This window comes from Gopherus evgoodei, chromosome 7 (assembly GCF_007399415.2).
Source record: "Gopherus evgoodei ecotype Sinaloan lineage chromosome 7, rGopEvg1_v1.p, whole genome shotgun sequence".
Lineage (NCBI taxonomy): Eukaryota > Metazoa > Chordata > Testudines > Testudinidae > Gopherus > Gopherus evgoodei.
This window is the reverse complement of record NC_044328.1, coordinates 82054986-82081552: the sequence shown is the minus strand read 5'-3', so window position 1 is coordinate 82081552 and position 26567 is coordinate 82054986. Positions and strand designations below refer to the sequence as shown.

The window sequence follows — 26567 nt, the reverse complement described above, 5'->3', positions numbered from 1 at the left end:
TCCCTGTCCGGGCAGGTCCTGTGGTGCAGGCATGGCTCTCTTGCCCCTGCTGGCCCGTCTAGTTCCCTGACAGCTTCCTTATGCTCGTTCCAGGCAGAGGCAGAATCACCCTGGGCTGCCCAGCAGCAAGCACTGGGGGGTCCTCAATGGTTCTCGTTGCTGGGTCATGGCATCCTCAGAGCAAAACTGGCTGTGGCCCCTTCTGCTTCCTGTTCCCTTTCCTTCCAGAGCCCAAAGTGCCCGGGCTATGTCTGAGAGGGGAAATTTGGTCTGAATCTCAGAGGAGACTTCTGGTGGCCTCTTCTCCCCAAGAGAGCAGTGGGCACCCCATGGCTTGGCTCATTTCAGACCAGGCTGGAGAATGGGGAGCCTAACTTTGCTGGCCAACGGGAATCAGCCAGATAACCTCCAAAGTCCTTCCTGGCTTCACTGAATAGGAAGGAAGTTGCAGCAGGTGTAATGGCCTGAGTGGGATGATACTGCGACTGATGCTACTCATCACCAGGGCTGCTTCTTGACAGGTGCTTCTGAGCTCTTCAGCCCTCATACCCTGAGAATGGGGGCATGTTATGTGGATGTGGTGGTCTCACTCTTGGACATGTTTAGGCACCCACACGTACAATACAGAAACAATTCTGTAGGCACCTTGGAGGACACAGTGGTTACTATTCCGGGCATAGTGGCCTCCCAGAATGTCAGAGTGATCATTGGGATAAAACTCACACCCTCTGTGCTCCAAACACACTATCTGAGCCAAAGGAGAATCCCCCATAGATATCAGCAGTATTGGGCATATGACACATGATGGAGTAGTTCTGATCCCATCCAGCAGCAGAAAGTGGGGCACAATACCCCAGCCAGTTTGTTGCTATGTATAAAAGACACACTGTATACAACCTTTCTTAGCAAAAGCCCATGCATTGGTTTAACCCAGGAGCATGACAGAGGCAATCGTTGTGCTCTGTCCCTGCCCTCACTCTCTTTTTTGCTCTGGTTGCAGTCCAACATCACGCGAGCCAACTGCAATAAGATGATCATGATGTTCACGGATGGCGGGGAAGACCGGGTCCAGGATGTGTTTGAGAAGTACAACTGGCCCAATAAAACAGTGAGTGCTCTGGTATTAGACGAATCAGTCCCCTGCTGACGTGGTCCTGGTTCTAGTGCAGCCCATGAGCACTGCCCATGCTCCAACAGGCGGTATATGCGTTTGCATCTTACCCAGAGTGACCAGACTGCTGTGTGCTGTGCGTTTGTTTCTTGGGCTCTACTCCTAGCTTCTCCCTGCCGGAGGCACTGTAAGGAATTGGGTAGGAGTGTTGGCTCTTGGAAGACACCCAGCTATTTTACTTTTCAGCCTTTCCCAGCAGGAGATGCTGTGGAGAGGGGCAGGAGCACTGGCTGTGGGGGAGCTTCCAGTTACGCCAGCCCAGCCTCTCCCAGCAGGGGGTGCTGTGGGGAGGGGGCAGGAGTGCTGGCTGTAGGGGAGCTCCCAACTACTCCAGCCCCAGCCTCTCCCAACAGGGGGTGCTTGTAGGGAATGCTGCAAGAGCAGCAGCCACTGTAACTAGGCAGGGACGCAGATCGGAGGTTTACATCACAGCCCTTTATGGTGCTGCATTTAAAACAGGGGTGGGCAAACTTTTTGGCCCAAGGGTCACATCGGGCTTGCACAACTGTATGGAGGGCCAGGTAAGGAAGGCTGTGCTTCCCAAAACAGCCTGACCCCGCCCCCTATCCGCCCCCTCCCACTTCCCACCCCTTGACTGCCCCCCTCAGAACCTGTTCAACCCATTCAACCCCCCTGCTCCTTGTACCCTAACTGCCCCCTCCTGGGACCCCAGCCTCCATCCAACCCCCCCTGCTCCTTGTCCCCTGACCGCCCCCTCCCGGGACCCCTGCCCCCATCCAACCCCCCCACTCCTTGTCCCCTAACTGCCCCCCAGGATCCCATCCCCTTATCCAACACCTCCTGCTCCCTGTCCCCGACTGCCCCGACCCCTATCCACAACCCCGCCCCCTGACAGCACCCCCCCCCCATCCAACTGCCCCCTGCTCCTCGTCCTCTGACCACCCCCTCCTGGGACGCCCCGCCCCTAACTGTCCCCTGGGATCCCACCCCCTTATCCAACACCTCGTGCTCTCTGACTGCCCTCCTGACCCCTATCCACAACCCCACCCCTGACAACCTTCCCCCCAGGACTCCCACCCCCTATCCAACTGCCCTCTGCTCCTCGTCCCCTGACCACCCCCTCCCAGGACCCCCTGCCCCTAACTGCCCCCCAGGATCCCATCCCCTTATCCAACACCTCCTACTCCCTGTCCTTGACTGCCCTCCTGACCTCTATCCACCTCCCCACCCCCTGACAGGTCCCCCAGGCCTCCCACTCACAACCCTCCCTGTTTCCCATCCTCTGACCGCCCTCCACCAGAACCTCCACTCCATCCAACTGCCCCGTCCTCCCTGACTGCCCCCAAGGACCCTCTGCTCCCTTACCCAACCCCCCGCTCCCTGTCCCCTTACCAGCAGCAGGAACTCACAGCCGCAGCCACAACACCGGGCCAGAGCCAGCTGCACTCCCTGTGCTGCCCAGCGGGAGGGGCAGGCAGCGACATGGCTGTGGGGGATGGGGGCCAGTGGGATAGAGGCTGGGAGGAGCTCAGGGGCCGGGCAGGACAGTTCTGCGGGCTGTAGTTTGCCCACATTTGATTTGAAAGCTGATATTAAATGTCCATTTTCAGTGTATTCTGCAGTTTCCAGGCGAGTGTGAGTCTCTCTCTCTCTCCATCTGGGCCCCGAGAGGGTTGATCAGAGCTGCTGAGGGAGGGCCTATATCCTGCCCTAGTTAACATTTACATACCTACAGACTCTCACTCTCTTCGGGTTTGCAATGAAGGGACTGGTCAAAAGCATCCCCTTGGGTGGAGTCAAGATGTGTGTGAATTGCGTTAGCAGGGCTGGGGGCAGGGAAACCTCCTCCTGGCTTTTAGGAGCAGATCCCTCAATACAGACTCACACTCACACACACGCACACACACACACACACTCTCTCTCTCTCTCTCTCTCTCTCTCTCTCTCTCTCTCTCTCCAACGCTCACTGTGAGCACAGTGGCTAACAAGTTGCTGTTCCACTACCTGGAGAAAAGGGTCCCATCATGGGATATTGGACACATGTGGCCTTGGATCCATTTTTGTAAGGAATAACCTAAGGTTTACAGCTAACGATCCACTGAGCTGTACTGATCCACTCTACTGTGACAGGCACATGCTGCTTCCTGTTAAGCATTCTGGGTAATGTAATCTATCAGAAACAACAAGAAGTCTGGTGGCACCTTAAAGACTAACAGACTTATTTGGGTATAAGCTTTTGTGGGTGAAAAAACATCTACAAAAGCTTATGCCCAAATAAATCTGTTAGTCTTTAAGGTGCCGCCAGACTCCTCATTGTTTTTGTGGATACAGACTAACACAGCTACCCCTCTGATACTTGGTAATCTATGAGGCCTTTCTTGTACTAAGTGTTGTATTTAGAGCTACCACTAGAGGGCATGCCAAACAGTATAGCCCAGAGCCCTGCCCAGGTGGCCATCCCATGCAGCCCGGCTGATTGCAGTGGGGTTGCACAGGAGATAGGTGAAGGCAGGATTTGATGCTGTGTGCAGCTATTGCTACGTTACGCGTGTGTAAGGAAAGCCTGGGTTAAAGGGTGCTGGTCTGGCAGGTGGGACTGTCATGGTCCCAGCAGATTCCTGCTGAGCAGTGATCATTTCCACTGAGATGGGAGTGGGAAAAGCAGCCTTTGGGTTCAAGCTCGCTGGAGACCAACAATCAGCCCTGTGCAGTGGAAGTTTGGTGTCGTATGTGAAATGAGGGCTCTATTCCCAGCCCGCTGCGAGTATCCATAGCACAAAAGCCACTGCCACCCCAGCATTAGTCAGGTTACAGTCTCAAGTGAGAGGCTAAGGGCCATGGTGACGGAGGGCCAGTCTGGACTTGGAATTTGCCCAGATTCCAGCCACCAGAGCAGACCCCTAGTATGTGCAGGGGGAGCCGCGATTTGCACTGGGATCTGAAAACAGGATGTGATCCACTGATGCAAATTGCAGTGAACCCCATCTGGCTGCAGCTGCCCAGGTGATGGGACCAGGGCAAGCCTGCAGGGTAGCCAAGGCGTGAGTTCTCCTTTAAGCTGAGGCCCTCCAGAGGCACAACGGAGGGGAAGTTTGCACGGCCACTACCTTGTGCTGTCCCTTGTGTCTGTGCACAAGGGCTGAGTCCCCAGGGGCACTGAGCCAAATGTGGAGCTGCTGCAGTCCAGCTCTGAGCTCAGGGGAGTCTTGTGAGCTACAGAGAGATCTGGCCTTTCCATCCTCTTCAGAGGAAAGGGGATGGACAAAAGGTGGGGATGCAAGGGATGGACCTGGCAGTGAATGGGTCGTGCCTGCATAGCACCAGACAGGGATCTAGTGCACAGAGCCTCATGCCAGGGGCAGAGAGCAGGCAAAGACATACCCGGGAAATGCAATGGGTTTCTCCCTGGGAACGACGTACTTTGAATGAGCCAGCGAGGTGGGCAGAGGTGGTATCATCCACCTGGCTCCCTCCGTCCCTTCCTGGGGCTGCCTGTCACAAGTAGCAGATTGAGCATGAGTCGGGAAAGGCAGATGAGAAGCTCTGCGAGGGGGCTGGGAGTGAGTCTCTGGAGCTGCCTGGCACTGCGCCAGCTCATCATAAGGAAAGGGGAAACAGCCACCGGCTTTATCACTGGCTTCCACCTCATTTGATGGGAGCTATTACATCTGCCCTTCCTGCCTGCCTGCTCCTGCACTGAGCCACTGCCCCTGTAATGGGGCAGCTCACATGCCAGGGCTGTTTTATTACCTGTGCTGAAGCGTCAGGGAAGGAAATGGGCAGAGCTCCTTGCCCAGGCTGTTGGCACACAGAGGGAGGTGTCACAGGAGAGCCGGGCTGGGAGGGAGGGGAATGGGAATCCCTCGGTGTCTCCTGGTCCCATCAGCAGGGAGTGCTCTCAGGGGGCTGATGGACCATGGGAGAGGAGGCCCCAGGAGGCAGGAGGGTTGTGCCCAGATGGCTCCTTTTCCTGCTAGTTTATTGGCAGCAGGTCATTGTGCTGTGACCGCCATCCATCCCCCGCAGTAACTCGGCAAAGGGGAGCGGGGAGTCCTCTCCAGCCCAGACCATGCGGCGGGAGTGGAACTGCTCCACGTTCATTAGTCCAGCCTCCATGGGCCAAGCATCCTTTCAATTGCTGGGGAGGACTGGAGGGTCAGCCAAGCAGCAAGCCCTCCAGCCCAACCCAACCCCTTGTAAGCCCTGCTCCCTCAGAGCTGGGCCACACTGGGTGGTGAATGGGAGAGAAGCACAGAAATGCAGAGCTGGAGGAAGTCTCCAATCCAGTCCCCTGGGCTGTGGCAGAACCAGGTCAGCCTAGACTAGCTCTGACAGTGTTTTTCCAACCTAGTCTTAAAACTCTCCAGGAACGGGGATTTTTCCACAACCCCCTTGGAGGCCTGTTCCAGAGCTGAACTATCTTGAGAGGTAGACAGTTTTTCCTGACATCAAAGCTAAATCACCGTTGCTGCAGATTAAGCCCATTACTTCTTGTCCTGTTGTCAGTGGGTGGGGGCAACAATTAGTCGCTGTCTTCTTTGTAACAGCACTTAACATATTTGAAGACTGTTATCAGGTGTGTGTCGTCCCCCCCCCCCCCCCGCCATCTTCTTATCTCAAGACTAAATACCCCATTTTTTTAGTCTTTCCTCACAGATCAGGTTTTCTAAACCTTTGATCATTTTTGCTTCTCTTCTCTGGAGTCTCTCCAGTTTGTCCACATCTTTCCCAAGTGTGACACCCAGAACTGGACCCAGCACTTCAGCTGGAGCCTCAACCATGCCAGGCAGAGCAGAACAATGACCTCCTGTGTCTTACATGCAACACTCCTGTTAATATACCACAGAATGATACTACCTTTTTTGCAACTGCGTCACACTGTTGACTCGTATTCCATTTGATCCACTCTAACCCCCAGATCCTTTTAGGCAGCATGGCCACCTAGCCAGTTAGTCCCCATTTTGTAGTTGTGCATTTGATTATTTTTTCTTTCTAAGGGCTTGGCTACACTCGAAACTCCAAAGCGCTGCCATGAGAGTGCTCCCGCCGCAGCGCTTTGAAGTGCAAGTGCGGTCGCGGCGCCAGCGCTGGGAGAGAGCTCTCCCAGCGCTGCACGTACTCCACCTCCTCGAAGGGATTAGTTTACAGCGCTGGGAGCCGTGCAGCTTTACTCTGGCGCTTTACAACGCTGTAACTTGCTGCGCTCGGGGGGGGGGGTTCACACCCGAGCAAGAAAGTTGCAGCGCTGTAAAGCACCAGTATAGCCAAGGCCTGAGTGCTGTATGTTGCACTTGTCTTTATTGAATTTCGTCTTGTTGATTTCAGACCAATTCTTCAATTTGTCAAGGTTGTTTTGAATTCTAATCCTGTCCTCCAAAATGCTGCCAACCAATCCCAGCTTTGTGTCCCCTGCATATTTTGTAAGCACACTCTCCACTCCATCATCCAAGTCATTAATGAAAATATTAAATTGTAACATATCTGAGACCAACCCCTGCAGGACCCCACTAAATACATCCTCCTAGTCTGACAGCAAATCATGGATAACTACACTTTGAGTACGGTCTTTCAGCCAGTTTTGCACCTACTTTATAGTAATTTAATCTAGACAAAGAGTGTTGCATGCTGGGAGCAATAGTCTACAGCTGCTGCTTGGCTCAAAGAGCTGTCTAGATCAGGTGGAAGTCAAACATTTTCCTACCCCCACCCGTGCATTTACTGTAAAAGCAAGAGTAATAAGTGTCTCAGTACTAACAATGCTAAGCTGATTCGATCGGTGTGCTTTGAGAGATTGACGGAAAATACTGGATCTTACAGACTGAGGGTCTATGGGGAGCGAGATTTTCTTCGCTTTAGATTGTAATAACATTTTCAAAGCTGAGCAACCTGGCTGAGCAAAGCAACGTTTAACTGACTGACTGATTGAGAGTCAACGGGACTCAGGCTCCTAAATAAGTTAGGCATAGCAACATGGAGCAGAACAGTACCTAAATGCCTTCCCCAGGCTGGCCCTAAGTCCAAGGTGCACACAGGGAGTGAACCAGGCCACAGACAGGATAAGCAGGAGACCCATCAGTGAAATGGTGGGCGGGCATCAGAGGCAGCATGGTCTAGTGGAGAGGGGCACAAGCCTGAGCCTCAGGAGATCTGGGCACTTTTCCCAGCTCAGTCACTGCCTGGATGTGCTATTGGGCAAGTCATTTCACTTCTCTGGCTCATTGTCCCTATCTTGCCTTTTTCAGTTGTATGCGACCGTCTCTCGCTGTGTTTGTACAGGGAGGCCCTGATCTCAAGTGGGGGCCTTAGGAGAAGAAGAATAATTTGGGAGCTTCTGTCTCCCAGTCCCATGCTCCGTCCGCTAGACCACACTGCTGTGCTCATCGATTCCTAGAGTTTGAGGGCAGACGGGGCCATCGGATCGTCCAGTCTGGCCTCCTGCAGGCCAGAGAACCACACCCATTTGCCCCTGTGCCAAGTCCGCTAACCTGGGTTTGGCTAACGCCAAGGCAGCCAAGCCTGGATTTGAAGACACCATTGGATGAAGGGGGGGTAGGGATAGCTCAGTGTTTTGAGCATTGGCCTGCTTAAATCCTGGGTTGTGAGTTCAATGCTTGAGGGGGCCATTTGGGGATTGGTCCTGCTTTGAGCAGGGGGTTGGACTAGATGACCTCTTAAGGTCCCTTCCAACCCTGATATTCTATGTTTCCACTGCTTCCCTTGGACCTTGTTCCAGTGCTTGGTCGCCCTCGCTGTGAAACGTTTGTGCCTTGTTTCTAGTTTCAGATTGTCTGCCTTCAGCTTGCAGCCCTGGGCTCCTGCACTGCAGTGCCCCAAGCCCAGCCAGGCCAGCTAGCTCAGTGAGGACCTTCAGCCTGAGCTGGTACATGGCCCAGCTCTCATGGCGTTGCACTCTGGTGTGAGACATTCCAGGGTGTGGTGCAGTTAGCAGATCCCTGCCTCTGTCCCCCGTTACTAACTCGCCTCCCGTTCCGCCAGGTGCGAGTGTTCACCTTCTCGGTGGGGCAGCACAACTACGACGTGACCCCCCTGCAGTGGATGGCTTGTGCCAACAAAGGTAAGTAGGATGGTGCTGGGGGGGAATAGCCAGCACGCCATGAACAGTGGGGCAAATAGGGGAGGGAGGCAGCTCCTACCGGCCGGGCTCTGAGCGGGGTGGGCAGGGCACTGTTGTGGGGAAGCTCACCCCGCTTGATGATTGCATGGCATTGCCTACTGCAAGCAGATATAACCTCCGAGGAACAGGGCTGTGGCTTTGCTGCTACATTGTTTAACTGGAGGGTCCAGCTGATGTCTTGCCCCTCGTGCTCTGGCGCTTTGGGGTACAGGGCCCAGCGAGGAGCTAGGGTGCCAGGCCCGGCACTCTGTGGCTCACTCTGTGCAATTCACAAGATGCTCCAAATAGTCTCTCCCTGCTTTCCAGAGCATTTCAGAGCCCTGGCAACATAGCAAACCTGACCCAAGAGTGCCATCTGCTGACTGATTGGGAACCTGCAGGGAAAGTGCAGGAGAGGCGCCCTTCGCAGACGGAAGGCATCTGTGCTTTCCGTCTGCACAGGCAAAGCGCCTCCTCCTGATCTGACCTTCCCCAGTTGCCGAGGTGGAGAGAGGAGACAAAATCTCCCTGGGAGCCAGTGCTGTGTGCTGCTCACTGTCCCAGCTGGGAGACGCCTCTCCTTCAAAGCTGGACTGCACAGAAAACAGGGTCCCCTCACCTCAGCTCCATTCATATGCACCCCAGCACAGAGGCAGGCTCACCTGCTCTGCTGGCCCATGCAGCAGAGGGGCCAAGGACCAGGCTGAGGTGCCCTCCCCCTCCAATAGCTCTGTCGCACTGAGTGGCAGAGGAGGTGCATGGGAAGTTTTCTCTGCCTTTGCTGCCTGGATAGAGGGCTCCAGGCTGGCACCATTCGCTGGCATGTAGTTGCCTGTAAAGGGAAAGGTAGCCAAACCTGTGTCAGTTCTGTGCCCACTGGGAACACTGTCTGCCAGGGGAGCCAGATGGCATATGCAGGACCCCCACACATAGGGGAGGGGAGCTACTTGTGGGGGTTACTGCCATGAGTGCAGAATGGGGGCATGGAGCAGATTATGGGGAGGGCCTCACCCTGTAGCAGAGCTGCCCAGGAGTGGGGTTGAGGGGGAGGGGTTCCATGAGCAAAGGAGCCAACTAGGCCCTAAGGAGCAGTGAGCCTCTCCTCGGGAGCTGACTCAGGACCAGGGATAGGCTGGGGCCGTTAGTCCCCCCACTTCCCCCACACTGCTTGGAGAGGCCTGGCACAGGGCTCTGCCCGCTCTGCCTGGCACAGCCCTCTCCTCTCCTGCCATCAGCTCAATATCTCTTTCCCCGCCTGATGAATGTATCTGCCAGTCCCAAGCCCTCTCCTATGGCCTGCTCTGTGGGGGAGCCATGAGGAGTCTTTGCTGTGCCCCCTGCACTCTCACCTCCACTCCCTGAGCCTGTTGTGTGTCCCTTCCCCAGGCTTCTTCAGCAGCCTCCTGGCTCCGGCCTCTGCCAAGGATGCTCCCTCTCCACCTCTCCATTCCCGCGATCTCTCTCCCTCCTCTCTGCCTGCTGCCTCCCTCTCTGCCTCTTCCCTAGCCCACACTGCTTTTGGATCTCCTTCGTCCCTGACCAGGGATCTCCCCCTTACCTGGCTGTATCAGTCGCGGGCACCCATCAGCCCCTGGGCTAGCATTAATTCAGCTATCCTCTCAGTGCCCTCTCCCCTCCCAGCACGTCTGGGAATTCATGCACCATGTGCCTACAGCATCTGTTCCTCACCCCTCTTAGCCCCACATGAGTCTCAGTTACCACGTTGCAGCCCCACAGCAGGTAATGCTCATTATGGCTTATCAGCTCCCATCCGCGCCTCACTTGTGGGAACACGGGGTGCCCAGCAGTTACAGCAATAGACTCTTGGGGTGGGGCCCCGGTTCTGTATCTCACTCAGCATGTGGGTGCTAAGGTTTTGGAAAGTGACCCATGATTTTGGGAGCCTGAGACCCCCTGATTTTTCAGTGGATGCAGAGAACCCACTCTCTGCAAATTGGCCTCTTTCAGGGTATTCATGCTGGGCCTCAGCACCGTGAGGTGCACATGCTGTCTTGGCTGCTGGAGGTTTACTAGGGAAAGCTGCCTGCCTGCTTAGCTGGGCTGATGGTTGGCCTCATAGCTGGGCTGTGGAGATAAGAGAGCTGTGGAGTTGATGGGAGGGGTGGCTGCCAAAGAGGCCGAGGAGCAGGAGCCTTCAGACAGAGACTGGTGAGATGCTACCCAAGAAACTGGATCCTCTTGAAGAGCAGAGCCCAGGGTGATTCTGATGGGTTCAGACAGAGTCTCTGGGTTCCCATGCGAAACCCACCAAGGGGTTTTACTAAGGGCTTGAAGCGGCAAGCCATGCTTTGAAGAGACCCGCACTGTACACCCCGAACCAAGGGTTACTGGCCTCCTGATCCATTGGACTCAAACGCTCTGTGAGGGATTAGGACCACTAGTGACCTGGCAAGAGGGCCGAGACTATAGCAAAAAATCAACAGGCAGGCTAGATAGTGATTGCTCCAGAATGGAGGGGAGACTGAGGCAAGATTACGGTGTCACTTGGTTTTGCCACAAGGAGGTGCTGAAGATCAAAAGTGACCACTGACAGGCTCCCCAAATCACTGGTCTGTTTTGAAGCTGATTGGTGCCTTGCTATTATCTAATGTGGGGGAGGGGCACTTTACAAACTGCCTCCTGAATTCCTAGAGTTTTGGGTGGCATGCTCTATAGACTGACAGCATTGGTGCTAGCTGCAGCAGAGCCTGGGAGAGTGGCTCGGCTCAGGTTCCTCCACATGGGCCTGATCCTACAGCTCATTCTGGACCTGCATCACCCATGCTGTTCCAGGCCTGCTCTCTCCCTCCCCTCCAGCTCTGCCCCTGCCCTTGAATCCCAACCCAAAGCCCTCTGCTATCATAGAATATCAGAGTTGGAAGGGACCTAAGGAGGTCATCTAATCCAACCCCTGCTCAAAGCAGGACCAATCCCCAGACAGATTTTTGCCCCAGATCCCTAAATGGCTCCCTCAAGGATTGAGCTCACAACCCTGGGTTTAGCAGGCCAGTGCTCAAACCACTGAGCGATCCCTCCCCCCAAGCCCACAGCCCTGCCGGTGCTTCTCAATCCCAATCCACAGCTCCTCCGCCCCCACTGTCCCAGACCTGGGCTCCCACCCATAAATTCTGCCCATGCCCATCACGCCTGGCCCACAACTAGGGTGACCAGACTGCAGATGTGAAAAATCGGGATTGGGGGGTAATAGGAGCCTATATAAGAAAAAGACCCAAAAATCTGGACTGTCCCTATAAAATCGGAATATCTGGTCACCCTACCAACAGCCCTCTGCTCTGCCAGCTCTGAGCTCCACCCTCCCCAGCTTTGTGCATGCCCTTTGCTCCTTCCCTGTAGGATTCAATCTTTGTTCTGGCCCTTATAGCTCCTTTCAGTCTCATTTCTCCACAGCCCCATCTGTTTGTTTGCCTGCAGAATCCTGCCCTGGTTTCAATCCAAAGAGAGCGACTGGGGATCCTGCTCCCCACTCCATTGCTGGCTCCTTCCCTCCACCCAGGACCCATTGTCTCTAGGGCCCAGGGCTCTAGCTCAGGGATCCCTGAAGGTGGTACCCATGGGACTTTGGGATCACATCCTCAGTGACTCTGAGGCTGTGAGGAGGGAGGGCACTGGGGAAAGGGCAAATGGGGGAGGTACCAGGCTGTGCACAATGGGCATGTTTCTACAGCTCCCTGCTTTGTTTTTCTGCATAGGTTACTACTTCGAAATTCCCTCGATTGGGGCCATCCGAATCAACACACAGGTAAGGAGCCGCCCCGGGCCCCCAGCACACATACACCCGGAGATCTACCAGAGGGAAGGTCAAATGATCCCTCTAGTCTGACCTCCTGCATGACACAAGCTAGAGAACCAGCTCCTGGGGTTCTTGCATTGGACCTAGTGGCTTGGGCTCTGAGAGAGACATCTAGTACTGGGGTAGGACTCCAGCTGATGGAGGAAAAGCCAATCCAAAGCGGGAGTTAATCGCCCTCATTCTTACACACAGGCACCTCTTTCCAGGTTGTCCTTAGCTGGCTTCATCTCCCAGCCACTGGATTGTCTGCCAGCGAGCCTGGTAATGTTGCCCCTGGACGGGGCTGGCTGGGCCTGCACTAGATTTTTCTCCCCTGGAATCCCCCACTGCTGCCCCAGCACAAGTGCTGCCCCAGAGTAAGAGCCCTGGCGCACACCGGCGGCCAACATTGTTGCTGCCCTGCTAGCTAGCATGGCACCGAGCACTGGGGTAGAATGCTGCTGGCGCCTCCTCTACCCCACAGCTGCCAGCATGCCAGCTGCAGTGGTGGTAGATCAAGCGGGGAATGCTAATGCAGACACGGCCTTCGCAGGTGAAGGTTTTACCCCTGTTCCTGCAGCGGAGCTCGAACACGTCTCTGGCGCACGGGCAGCATCGCCTCAGAAGTATGGGGACAGATGTGCCGGTGCTGGCAGGGGCCCAGGGACTTCCCTCTGCCCAGGACTGGGGCCAAAGGGAGTCAGATCAAAGGGCCAGAGCTGGCTCTGATCCGAGCAGACTTCACTGGGAGAAATGTTTCCTCTCTCACCTCATTCCCCAAAAACAGCGCATCCATCACTGACGATTTTTAAATCCAGATTGGCTGTGTTTTGTAGAACCTCTCACCTACCCCTTGGACTCTGGACTGGTACAATAGGAATTATTCTGGGGAAGTTCGCTGGCCGAGGTTATCTAGTCTGATCTCCTGTGTGACCACAAGGCCCGCTTCTGGCTGTGGGATCTATGAAATCTGCAAACTGCAAACCCTGCCTGGCCATTCCACCCTGCTCTGCAGATGCCTCTCAGTCCCCACCTGCAGCTCACTCGCCCTGCTGTCCCAGCCTTGAATCTTTCCCAGGGCCAAACCCCCAAGCACCCTGAATTGCTGAATACCCAATGCAAACAGACATCTATGGGGTGCCCAGCTGGGGCCCCCAGACCCTTTTCAGCGTGACCTGAGTCCATGTTGGGAAGGGAGGGCAGGAACCAGGTACCCGTCACAGGGCCTGATGAGCCGCATTATTGAAATAAATGGCCCACTTCTTGGATCTTGTTTTCTCTTCCCTCCTTAAGTGGCTAGTTATTAAACTTCATACTTTAATCCACATGGAGTGGAGTGAGCGGCGCTAGCTGATCTGTCAGGCTGTTCAAGGTGACAGACGGCAACTGAGAGCTGAGGACAAATTATTAGCTCCAGGCAAATGGGGCTGCCGGGCTGGGCTAGTGGCCTTCCATTCGCAGCTCGGCCAGGCCTTCCAGCCAGACAATTGCAAAACAATGCGGCAAAAGAGGGTGGGGGGGAAATGAATGGGAGAGTGAGCGAGCTTCAGCTGGTTGTACAAGGTTGTCCATGGGACGTTGGGGGCTGGCCTGTCCCCTTGCCTCGCTGAATGGCTGGGGATGTTCTGCTTTGCCCCTGGTTCTCCTTCTCATCTGTGGGCAGGGCCGGCTCCAGGGTTTTTGTCACCCCAAGCAGGAAAAAAAAAAAGCTGTGATCGCAATCTGCGGGAGCTCTACCGCCGTTTCAGTCTTCAGTGGCAATTCGGCGGCTGGTCCTTCGCTCCGAGAGGGACCCGCTGCCAAATTTCCGCCAAAGAGCCCGACATGCCGCCCCCTCCATTGACCGCCCCAAGCACCTGCTTGCTGGGCTGGTGCTTGGAGCCAGCCCTGTCTGTGGGGACAGTTCTCTGCTCCCTTTGCCTTTCCTTGGTTTCTCTGCAGCTGACATGTTGGATACTCAAAGGGAAACCAGCAAGGATTGGGAGCAAATAAAGTCCTGGTGTCCCCATCCCTTGCCCCCATCCTGGGATAGGGTTTGAGTGTCGTGTTGTCCTCTCCGCCATCCCATCCTGGGGTAGGGTCCAGATGCCATGTGCTCCCCACACCCTGATCCTATGACTCTGGGGTAGGGTGTAGGTATGGTCCATCTTGTGGAGATGGAGAATGAGACAGATGGGGAGCCCTGTATGGGTATGGAGCAGTCCAGTGGGGGATGGGTGCTGTGAGCAGAGCAGGGGGGTACACTCAGGAAATGTTGCATGGCACTGTCGTGGTCCTAAGTGACACATGGTCAGTTTGAAAATCATGGGCCATATCCTGAGCTGGTGCTGCCGAGGACCTGGCCCAAAAGTAAAGATACAAGCAATAAAATCTCTCTCTCGAGTAGCATTGCCAACTCTCTTTCTGTGTTTGGCACTGGTGCAGCCACTGCTGGAATCCGATGTCCAGTTCTGGGACCCACCATCCAAGGAGGATGTTGATACAGTGGAGTGGGGTCAGAGAAGAGCCATAGGAATGAGTAAAGGACTAGAGAATCTGTCTTATAGCGATAGACTCAGGGTATGTCTGCCCTGCCGCTTCCATGAGCTTCCCAGCCTGGGTAGACAGACTCCAGCCCCGCTAGTGCATTACTAAAAATAGCAGTGTGGATGTTACAGCTTGGGAGCTCCAGCCCACCTGACCCTCTAGCCTTGAGAGCCCCAGGTGCCGCCCAAGCCAACGCACCTACACTGCTGTCTTTAGCGCACTACCGTGAGCCCCACTAAGGCGAGTCTGTCTGCATGGAGGAAGGCTGCAGTGTCCACATACCCAAGGAGCTCAACCTATTTAGCATAACAAATTGAAGATTAAGGGGCAACTTGATCACAGTCTGTAAGTACCTTCCTGGGGAGCAATTATTTGCTGATGGGCTCTTCAAGCTAGCAGACAAAGGTCTAACACAGTCCAATGGCTGGAAGATGAAGCTGGCCAAATTCAGACTGGCAATAAGGCGTAAATTGTTAACAGTGAGACTAATTGATCATTGGAACGATTTTCCAAGCATCGTGCTGGATTCTCCGTCACCAGCAACTTTTAAATCAAGATTTGGATTTTTTTTTTTTTAAAGTTTGCACTAGTTTGAAAGGAATTATTGTGGGGCAAGGCTCTGGTCTGTGCTATGCAGGAGGCCACTGTAGATGATCACAGCGCTCCCTTCTGGCCTTGGAATCTGTGGATTACAAACCTTACAGATTTGATGATTTCCTTCACCTCCTAGCTCCTGGAGTCAGGTGATTTTACGAGAATCTCAGCTTGAAAACACAGCCCCTAATAGCTCAGAAACAGGAAAACAACTAAAAAGACCAACCAGCAATGCAGAGCTACAATGCATTCGTTTCTCAGAGGCATCCGTTCTCTGCATTTAACGTCTCGGCTTCAGAGCAGTAATTGTATCCCTTTGAAATTAAGTGTAAAACATGATCAGAATCACACTGACACAAAGCACACCGCTGTCTTGAATCTGAGCTCAGACGGCCTTGGAGTCTGTTGCCTTTCTCCTGAAAAGTCAAACTCCATCCATGTAATGGCTCTGAGAGGGGTTGCTCGGGTGGGATAATGTAGCCATTTGTGTCCCCCGTTCTTAGTGCCTGGGGTGAGGTAGAGTAGATTGGTTGGAACGGAGGGTAGTAAAGTGAAGCTGCTGTGCTAGTGACAGATGTCACATTACTGGGCTCATTGGCGTCTGCTGCTCCCCACATTCAAAAAGCTAAATCACCAGCATGTTTGTCTGGACGTGCTCCAGACTATTGTTTGTCTGATCTGGCCACGGGCCTGATCCTGCAGTCCTCTCTCGGGCAAACCTTCCCATTGGAACTGAGAGTTTTGATGAGAATGTGATGAGCCAGGCACCATTTTGCTGGGCAACCAGTCCTGTCCTCCAGCGTCGTCTGCAGTTATCGTCTCCCTCACTACACCTCCGCTACCCATCGCGCAGTGAAACTGCACCCACTCCAGTGGTGGCCGGGCCAGAGAGAGGCTGCTGAGCTGAACATGGCTCTGGGTCAGATCTTTGCACTCCAGCCATTGAGGCTCCTGCTTTTAAGATCCAGAGGCCATTGGTTCAGTTCCTTCTCCCACTCTGGGGGTGCAGAGTAACATGAACATCATATGCAACTGGCGTTCACATAGCCAAGACATTTCCCAGGGCTCTGCCAGCGCAGTTTGGAGAATTGCTGAGCTGGTGCCTGAGCCATTCTCATCCCCATCCCCATCCCGGCCGACCCCTGGTGCTCCTGGCCATCCAGACCCATTCAGCAGAGACTCCTCCACAATCACTCGGAAGGGCTTGGCCAACACCTCGCCATGCTGAGTCCCTGCATATGGTAAACGGCTGGACTTCCCCATCACATCCATCTCCCCTGATGACATTCCCACTGGACTCTGATGGGGTCACTGCCAGGTTCTTGACCCAGTGATCACTTGAGATTGGGGATAGGGCTGCATCTTGCAGCCCTGCAGTTTGCCAGAAGGCCCCTCATACATGGTGCAGCTGTAAGTTTTCTTAGGGGGCCCATAGGGCAGTGTAAACAGGTTGGGAGGCCAGGGGTGGATGTTCTGGAAGAAGTGGCTCCTTGTCCCTACCTCTTTCCTGTGGTGCTGCTCACAGAAGGGTTTGGTGTTTGTCCCATATCCCCCAGCCTGGCCTTGAGGAAAATGAGTGAGTCCCAGATGTGGCTGGGCACGTAGGAAGGAGAGGGTGTGATGAGCCCAAGGCCTGCAGTAGAGCTGGCTATTGAACCGTATGCTTCCACAGTGCTGCATCGCATCGGGGGCCCGTGGTGATGTCATGCCACTTCCTAATGCTGCCTCCCAGGGCAAGGACGCACCCTGTGATGCAGAGTTGCTGTGCGAAGGTGTGCTGACAAGCATAAAAGGGAGGCAGCCTGAGGGGGCAGAAAGAGACCCCTGAGCCCTTGGTGCTGCCTGGGACCCTCCCTTTCTCTGACACAGCCCCCAGCACTCCTCAGAGCGTTGGCCTGCAGTGAACGTTTCCAACTCAGACTGGAACATGGGAATATCCCTCCCAGCCCCGCCAGCCTTCCAGCTGTGTGACCCAGTGCATGGCGCACCCAGAGCAGCTGGCCAGCGAGACTCGCTGCCAGCCGGCAGTTTGTGGGGCTGAGCCAGGGCCCAGTAAGGCCCAGACACCACAGCGGAGGAGGTATCTCTTGTGCAGTCATGCTTTGCACTGGAATTTGCCATTTGCTTTGAATTCTTTCCATGTGGCTGACGGCGCTTGCTTCCCTCTTCTCCATTCTTTGCCTCTGCTTCCTCCTGCCGCCTCCTTCGCCAGCCAGCGATCATCTCCACCCTTCAATCCCATTTCGACAGGGTACTCACAGCTGCCTGTCCAGCCAGATCCCTCCTCCCAGTCCCCCATGGCTGTGCCAGCGGGGAAAGGCATGGGGCAAAGCCTCTCACAGGGTTTCTCATTATGTATCTACACTGCAAGCACAGGCTGGGATGTTGATGGACCTGAGCTAGCCTGAATCTTGCTTTGCTTGGGTTCTGGAGCACTGAAACCATGGCAACACAGGCACCATCGTGGGCTGCACGAGCCCGCCTGGAACCCTGTGGAATCACTTGGGCTTCTGCACCGCAGCTTGCTTGGTACATCTACGCGAGCTGCAGGGGAGACATGCCCTTAGCACTCTTGTTTCCAACTGGTTGGCACGGGTGCGGATCCATGTGCTCACGGAGAGTGGGGTGTACCCACAGCGGTAAGGCACTGGAGGTTGGTTTCTTTCAGAATTCACCTCCAATACTCTAATTTTAAACAGCTCTGCAGGGTGGCCGCCGGATAGCTGTGCCACTGCTGTCCTGTGGGGACTCAGGTCTGTTCAGAGCAGGGCTCCATGACCCAGTGCTGCAGCTGAGTGGAGAGACAGTGGTCAGAGCGCTGGCAGGAGACCAGAGTTCGGTTCCCTGCTCTGTCCCATGCAACACTGAGCTTCTGATTGGGGATACCAGCCCTGCCCTGCTGAACAGGGGTGGGATAAATAGATTAAAGAGTGTCAGGCGCCCAGATATGACAGGGGCCATATAAGCAGCTTAGATAGATAGTTCTCCCACGGGGGTAAACGGTGAGTGGGGATACAGCTTTAATGCCATCCCTGGTGTTCTCCTAGGAGCTATGCTTTCTTTTTCTGGCTGCATGGCTCCTTCCTGCCCCATTCTTCTCCTTGCTTCTCTCTCTTGTCATCCAGAAAGAATACAGCCCGCTCAGGGCCCAGGCTCCAGCCTGCTGCTCTCTCCATGGCAATCTGCAGGGACGGGTTAATCGATTTGGGGAGAAGGGAGGGCTGATTGGGAAGCACTGCCCCCTAATGCACTTGGGCAGGTGGCCGAGAGCACAGAGCCTCCAGTCTGTCCCCATTCGTTCCCCCTACTCTGGCACCCAGGGAGATGCTGGTTTAGAAAGGATTTGTAAAGGATTGAGTGTTTCGCATCACTCCTGGTGCTCCCCTCAACACCCTCCTTCCGCTGTGGTCTGCAGCGCTGGTGGGGCTCAGCTGCTTAAATCCTTACCGAGCCTGTAGGACAAAAAACTACTTTCTCATGGGAGCCACCTCACGCCTGGGTGTGCTCTCTGTCGCAGCACTGCTGCCATGGGGGTAGTACAGGGTGAGTGAATGAGAGGGGAGGTGGGCACTGCTACCTCACTCTTTCCATTAGCACATTTCAAAGTGTTTTACAAAAGGAGGGCAGTGTCATGATCCTCATTTTACACATGGGGAAACTGAGGCACACAGTGAGGCTGTGAGTTGCCTAAGGTCACCCAGCACGGCAGAGTTAGGAACAGCACCCAGATCTCCTAAATGCCAACCCAGTGCTCTATCCTCTAGCCCACACTGCTTCCCAGAAGCAGGGGCGGGAGACTTCCCCCACAAACATTTCCCATGCTGCATGCTCAGGCCTAGGTGTTCAAAAGGGGCTCGTGATTTGGGGGGCTCAACTTGAGACTCCTCAAAGGGGCCTGGGTGGGCAGCAGCCATTGACTGGAAATCCTGCCCCTTTAAGGAGTCTCAGGTTGGGCCCCAAAACTGGCCTTGACCTGTGTGCCTGAGTCAATGCTGAATGGTTGTCAGGGCTGCTGTCAATGTCCGGCGCTGCGCTGGTGGGGGGATGGGTTTGTTTGGATGGTTCTCTGCCGGCAGGGGGCAGAAGGAAGGACCCTGCAATGACACAGAGCCTGTGCATGCCAAGAGAAAGGTGGGTGTCATGGTGGCAGTAGAAGAGACAGAGATAAGAATTGTCCAGAGCCAGTCCCTCCCCCGTCTGCCCCCATGTGCGCAGTCCAGCTCCAAGGGGATTTCTTTGCCTTCAGCTCAACGGCATCACTTGAAGGCAGTGTCATCTAGTGGTTAGAGCAGGACTCTGAGGTCCCATTCTTGGCTCTGCCCTTGACTCTGTGTGCCTTGGGCATGTCGTCGCCTCTCTCTCTTTCCCCATCTGTACGGTGGGAGCAGTCGTGAGGCTTCACTGATGAGTGTAACCTTGGGTGGGAAAGCCCCTTATGGAGCACCCAGTGTTTGGGTCTGTCACAGGGCATCTGAGGGGAGATGGGCCCCAAGCTTAAGTCTCCTTCCCAGGTGGAGAGAATAACAGTCATGTGATGTGATAAATGAAAGGGGTGGGGAGTTAGCTATAAAGTCCCTCTTGGTGGCTGTTCTCTGCTTACTTTACCTATAAAGGGTTAACAGAGCCCCCCAGGTAAAGAAAGGGAGTGGGCACCTGACCAAAAGAGCCAATGGGAAGGCTAGAATTTTTTAAAAATGAGGAAAAACTTCCCCTTTGTCTCTGGTCGTTCTCTTGTGGCTGAAGAGACAGGGGCAGCAGGAATGCTGTGTAAAGTTTGAACTAGGTATGAAAAATTAACTCCCATACCTTTAAGGATTCACTGGGACAGGGAATGTTTAGATAGATGCCATCAGGTTTATTTCTTTATTTTGGCATGTGGATTTCCTCTATGTTAAGCACAGGTATTTTTGTTTTCTTTTTGTAATGTTAAGCTGGACCCCAAAGAGCCATTCCTAATGTTTAACACCTTTTCAGTTGCTCTATAACATTTAGCAATAGCTGATTTTCCAGATGTTTCCTTTCTTTTTTTAATAAAATTTACCTTTTTTGAAAACCTGATTGGTTTTGTGTCTTAAAAAGTCTGTGCATATGTTTTTCAATTAGCTGGTGGCAACAGCTGGGTTTCCCTTTTGTTTGTTTTCTTTCTCAGCTTCCCCAAGGGAAGGGTGGAAAAGCCGAGGGGCCTCAAGGTAAACTTCCCAAGTGAGTTTTTCCAGGATTTGGAAGAGGCAGTTTTCACTGGGTGGCGGCAGCGTTTACCAAGCCAAGATCAGAGAAAAGCTGTGACCTTGCGAGTTTAATACAAGCTGGAGTGGCCAGTATTAATTTTTAGAATCCTTGCAGGCCCCCACCTTCTGCACTCGTAGTGCCAGAGTGGGGAATCAGCCTTGCCACGTGGCTAGTGAGTCTGGTGACCTGATCCAGCCTTGGGGAAGCCTGGAGCGAGTAGGCGTTGCAGGAGGTTGGCGGATGCCTGCAGATGCGGCAGGAAGGAAAGAGGCTCCCAGAGCAGAGGGGCTGTCCCAGCTTGGGACTCTAAAAAGGCAAACAGGTCTTGGAAGGAAGGGGGCTGGGTCCTGTGGGAGAGTAGGGCAGAGGAGACTTTATGTTTGAGTTTATTTTATGGCAGTAAACCAGCCCCCAAGGAGGGGTGTTGTTACTGGACACAAATCTCTATGGAGTTACTGAGTGAAGGGCAAACTGAGGCAGGGTACTGCAGGAGCCACTCCTGGCAGCAAGGGAGAGCTTGGGAGGCAGCTGACCATGTTGCAGGGTTGCTACACCAGACTTTCAAGGGGAAATACTGGTGTGGCAGTTCTTATCCTGCCGAGCCCCAGACAAGACAAAGACTTAGCCACACCCAGATCAGCCAGGCAGGCTATGGGATTGCGTGGAGCCCCTGGCTAACAGTCCGTCTGGCTGATGTTGGCCATTTCCAACAGGAGAGCTGGAATGGAAGTGGTCACTGTGGGACTGAGGATGGGACCAGGGCTAAGAAACTGAAAGCAGGAAGGCCCACGTCTCTGCCAGTTCTAGGAGTAGCCAGAGATGTGGGGAAGCAAAGGTGGAGGGATCCCTCTTGGGCTCTGTCACATACTCTGCATAGGAGCAGGGCTGCCGAGATCGGGTTTGGGCCCCGGTGAAGAAAATGTTTTGGGCATGTGACGTTATTGATATAAACTGGGACCATATAGAACATGGTTTGCAACCAAGGTCCTGTAGTGACACCAAATCTTATGTAAAGGAGGTCATATAAGGTGTCTAAGACCATGTTATGGTTACTGGTTATGATTATGCTGTCTATATGTCTGTATCATTTTGTAGTTGAAGTTATAAGTATTGGCTGTATACTGTCTGTATTTCAAATTGATGCTGTAGTTCTGGGTGACACCCCAGACAAAGTTGGTGTTAGATCTGCTTAGCCTGCTTGATGGCCCATTAAGGACCATCAGCTACACAACTGACCCATTGAGAGGAGGCAGATACGGCTTGTAACTCAGCAGGGTGTGCAGGAATTGGCCCATGTGACTGCAAACTCCATGTTGCTGTAATTTTCCACAGAAAGAACAAAGAAGTGTTCTTACACCTGGAAGAGCCTATATAAGGCTGATGCCTCATCTCCATCTTGTCTTCAATCCTACTTCTTACCTCTGGAGGGACTTTGCTGCAAACTGAAGCTCTACACAAAGGACTGATGACCCATCCCAGCGGGGGATGTTCTCCAGAGACTTGATTTGAACCTGCAGTTTACTCCATCACTGCTACAAGCCTGAACTAAGAATTTTGCAATCACTGTATGTCATTGATTCCATTTAACCAATCCTAGCTCTAATCTCTACCTCTTTCCCTTTATGAATAAACTTTTAGATTTTAGATTCTAGAGGATTGGCAACAGCGTGATTTGTGGGTAAGATCTGATGTGTATATTGACCCGGGTCTGGAGCTTGGTCCTTTGGGATCGAGAGAATGTTTTTCTTTTACTGGGGTGTTCATCCCCAGGACGAGTGGCACTGGTGGTGACACTGGGAGACTGGAGTGTCTAAGGAAATTGCTTGTGTGACTTGTGGTTAGCCAGTGGGGTGAAACCGAAGTCATTTTTGTCTGGCTGGTTTGGTTTGCCTTAGAGGTGGAAAAACCCCAGCCTAGGGCTGTTATGGTCCTGTTTAAGCAATTGGTCCTGAATTGGCACTCTCAGTTGGGTCCTGCCAGAACCGCATTGTCACAGTGGCGTAGTCGTGCTTGGATCCATAGAACCAAGTCAATTAAGCTTTGGGTCAGAATCCCTTGCTATCCAAATTTGAAATTTGGGATTGAGAGTTTGGTTGGTTAAAAATCAGTGACCATGAGACAAAAAGCATCAGCAAAAGCAATGAAACTGCAAGCCCTAATGGACAGCCTGCAGTTTGAACATGAGCAAAAACTGGCAAAAATGCTAATGGAAGAGGAGCAAGCGTTGGCCCAGCTGGCGAAAGAGACTGATAAAAGAAAGAAAGAAGCTGCTCAGAGAGAAGAAAAAGTTTGTGAGGGGCATCTGGAGCTACTGGCTGCTTAGGAGAGAACTCGACAGATGCAACTGAAGATGGCTAGACTCCAGTTCCAAGTCAAAAAAGCAATGGAAGAACAGCAGAAACTGTATCCTCTTGAGAGTCCAGTTTGTAACAATGTCGGTATGTTGTATAATTCTGAGCAGTTGTCTGGGTGTAACCAAATGTACCCCAACACTGCCACCTTTTATGTCAATGCTGTTACTGTGTGTTCAGTAGAAGGTGGCTCCATAAATTGTGCCAGTGCTATGTAAGGGAGTGGTAATGGAAAATTCATAGAGAGTGTAAAAGTCAATGGTAAAAGCTGTTTAGGCAAATTATGGCATCTAACATCACTCTTATTAAAGCAGATCTGGTCAAAAAGGAAGATTATTTACCAAATCAGAGTGTGAATGTTGTGATCCTCCTTTAGCCAGAATCCACCTCAAATGGAATGGGGCTAAGCATGAAGTTATAGCTGGGGTAAGGAAGTTATTGTCTAAAGATCTTTTAATTGGGGAAAATGTTAAAGCTTTGTTCAGTTCAGGTAGCCAGTCACAGGACAGGAATGATCTTATACCTGTGTCTATTGTGGGCAATGGTTTGCCTGAGGAGGGTTGCTCCAAAGGTTTGTCTGTGCAAGAAGGCAGTGTGTCTGTGAATGGAGTTTCTGGATGTCTGTGTAATGTCTCAGAAGTGAATCTGGAGTTAGATCAAGAGCAAAAAGATCTCATTGGGGAGGAAAATGTTTCTCAGGAGCAGATTCAAGTAAATGGTCAGGTGGAAGCCCTAACTGAGGAAGGAGAGGGTAGATTTGTGATGGATTGGTGGCTAGTGCAGCTTGTAAAAGTGAACCTGAAATGGGTAACTGATTTGCTGGAACTAGCTCAGTGTGGTGAAAAATGCAGCAGCTTATCTGTTGGGAGTGGCAATGTGCCTGGTAGGGAAAGTTTGGAGGAGCCTAGGCAGCCATGTGAGCTGATGGCTTTATCTGGTCAGCAGTTTGGGAAGGCAGAAATAGTGGAAAATGAGTGTCCCTATCCTTACTTGTTTCCTGTGTGGAGAAATGTGACAGTGAAGGAAATGTGCCTGTGTCTGTCAGGGGTATTGACTTGCCTATGGAGGAAGCTACCTCAGTCTTCAAGCAGTTTTCTGTAAACAGCCCGGTTTGCTGGGACAAGGGAAAGGAAATCCCAAGCTGTATGTCTGGTGAAGGAGAATGTGTCTCTGGCTCTTGTGTGTCTGTGGAGCGGACAGAAGGTGCCTTTCAGCCTGTGATGGTTGAGGGTGATTCAATTGTCTCGGAGTTGGTTGTAAATACAGCTAAAGCCCAGGAAGGGAATGGTCCTATGTTTGTGTCTGCTGGGGAGGATGGCCCTGTAACTAGGGTGCATCCAGTTAGTGTCTTAGCAAAATCCTAGAGACCAGACAATTCTGGTTCTTGTAGTTTGCCAGTTGCTAATGTGTGGTTGGAAAAGAGTGTAGCAATTCTGTCTGCTCAGGGTGGCACCCTAGCCCGGGCACAAGGAGAGCAAAAAGGTGATTTAATTGTGTTACCTACTGACAGTTTGACAACTTGTAGCAAAAAGGAAAAGATTCCTGAACTTGTTCATGGCCAAGGGAAGGAGAAGGCTTCTAACCTGTTATCTAGAAAGTCTATAGGTTTGCCTGGAAGGGGATTGTGTAGGAATTTGCCTGATGGGTCAGAGGTGATTCTGAATGTAAGTGAGACCCAGAAAGAGTCTGTGGGGGCTCAGGAAAGTGTTCCTTTAGAGCAAGCCCTAGGTGAAGAGGGTAAGGGCAGAAGTTCTGAGAGGGGTGAATTGCTGCTTGAAGAAGCTCATAGGGAAAGGAACCCTCCTGGTAACCTGTGCAAGCAGTTTACTGCAGCTGAAGGGTGTGAAAGTGATTTAATCAAGGAAGTTTCAGTTCCTAACAGCCAGAAATTTTGTGTTGTGAATGGATCCACTGACTTTCCCTTTGAAAGATCCAGTGTGGGTAGCTTTGAAAAGATCTCAGATGGAGTAGAAGCTGTTAAGGAAGTTGAGCAGCCTTATAACCAAGTGGCTGGGTTTGACCAGCTTGTTGGGAAGACGGTGTTGGAACAGGAATGTCTCCATGCTGATTCTGTGAGTGAGCAGTCTGTGCTTCAGGGTCTGAGGACAGATTTGGTTACTGATGTTTCAAAGCAGAATATTTTTATGGATAAAGGCATGAGGATGCAGAGGTGTCAAAACCTAGTCCCAGATTTGGACCTTAGCGTCCAAAATATGGGGGTTAGCATGAAAACCTCCAAGCTTAATTACCAGCTTGGACCTGGTAAAGCTGCCACCACCCAAAAAATTAGAGTGTTTTGGGGCACTCTGGTCCCCCCAAAACCTTTTCTGGGGACCCCAAGACCCAAATCCCTTGAGTCTCACAACAAAGGGAAATAAACCTTTTCCCTTCCCCCTTCCAGGTGTTCCTGGAGAGAGACACAGACGCAAGCTCCGTGAATCTAAACAGAGGGACTCCACCCTCCCCGTTCCCAGCCTTGGAAAACAGAAGTACCGAGAGTTAATCTCTCTTCCCCCCTCACCCAGAGGGAATGCAAAGTGAGGCTAGTAAATCTAACACACACAGATTTCCCCCTGACTTCTTCCTCCTACCAATTCCCTGGTGAGCACAGGCTCAATTCCCTGGAGTTCCCCACTAAAGAAAAACTCCAACAGGTCTTAAAAAGAAAGCTTTATATAAAAAGAAAGAAAAATACATAAAAATGGTCTCTGTATTAAGGTGACAAATACAGGGTCAATTGCTTAACAGAATATTGAATAAACAGCCTTATTCAAAAAGAATACAATTCAAAGCACTCCAGCAACTATAGACATGTAAATACAAAAAGAAAAACAATAGAAACCTTACTGCATTACTATATTGTACTTACAACTTGGAAACAGAAGATTAGAAAGCAGGAAACAGAAATCCCCTCATAGCCAAGAGAGCATACAGGCAGAAGACCCAAGAACAAAGGACTCACACACAAAGTTCCCTCCACCCAGATTTGAAAAAGTCTTGTTTCCTGATTGGTCCTCTGGTCAGGTGGTTCAGATTACTTCTTTCCAGGTGAAAGAGACGTTAACCCTTAGCTATCTGTTTATGACAAGGGGAGAGCAAGCAAACTCTCACCCTCAGACCCTTTGGATTTGTATGGTGTCTCTGTAAGACAGAATCCAGCCTTGGAATTGGTAGCAGCTAAGAAATTAAAAGCTGGTGTTTGTGTTAATGCAAATTACCTGGCTGGCAGGGAGAAGAAAGACTTGCTAATAGCTGTTAGCACAGAGAGCCCACCCCATCAGCCAGTAAATTCTGTTAGGCAAAAGCAGATCCAATTCACTGTTGTTCAAACTAAGTTTTACCTTGAGTTTGTAAAGAGATTCAATCATGTTATTGAACATGACTTTGATAAACCATTTCTGTTATACACTGGTACAGCCTCTAGCCCAACACTAGCTGTAGTGAGACAGACCCAAGCATGGGGGGCTCTTGGGATGCAGTCAGTGATGTTTGTGTCATCCCTTCCAGCATCAATTTTGCATTGGGAGTGTGACGTTATTGATATAAACTGGGACCATATGGAACATAGTTTGCAACCAAGGTCCTGTAGTGGCACCAAATCTTATGTAAAGGAGGTCATATACGATGTTTAAGACCAGGTTATGGGTTACTGGTTATGATTATGCTGTCTATATGTCTGTATCATTTTGTAGTTGAAGTTATAAGTATTGGCTGTATACTGTCTGTATTTCAAATTGATGCTGTAGTTCTGGGTGACACACCAGACAAGTTGGTGTTAGATCTGCTTAGCCTGCTTGATGGCTCATTAAGGATCATCAGCTACACAACTGA

The 26567-nt window shown here is 52.3% G+C and overlaps 1 protein-coding gene across 2 annotated transcripts in view; it reads left to right on the top strand.

Moving 5' to 3' along the window:
- CACNA2D2 (calcium voltage-gated channel auxiliary subunit alpha2delta 2) overlaps positions 1 to 26567 on the top strand; it is a 667269-nt gene that overhangs the window by 580627 nt on the left and 60075 nt on the right. For both annotated transcript variants that reach the window (XM_030569197.1, XM_030569196.1), the window contains exons 12-14: positions 1001 to 1108; positions 8129 to 8207; positions 11957 to 12006. In XM_030569197.1, coding sequence (XP_030425057.1) covers positions 1001 to 1108; positions 8129 to 8207; positions 11957 to 12006 — 237 coding nt within the window. The remainder of the gene's footprint in view (positions 1 to 1000; positions 1109 to 8128; positions 8208 to 11956; positions 12007 to 26567) is intronic.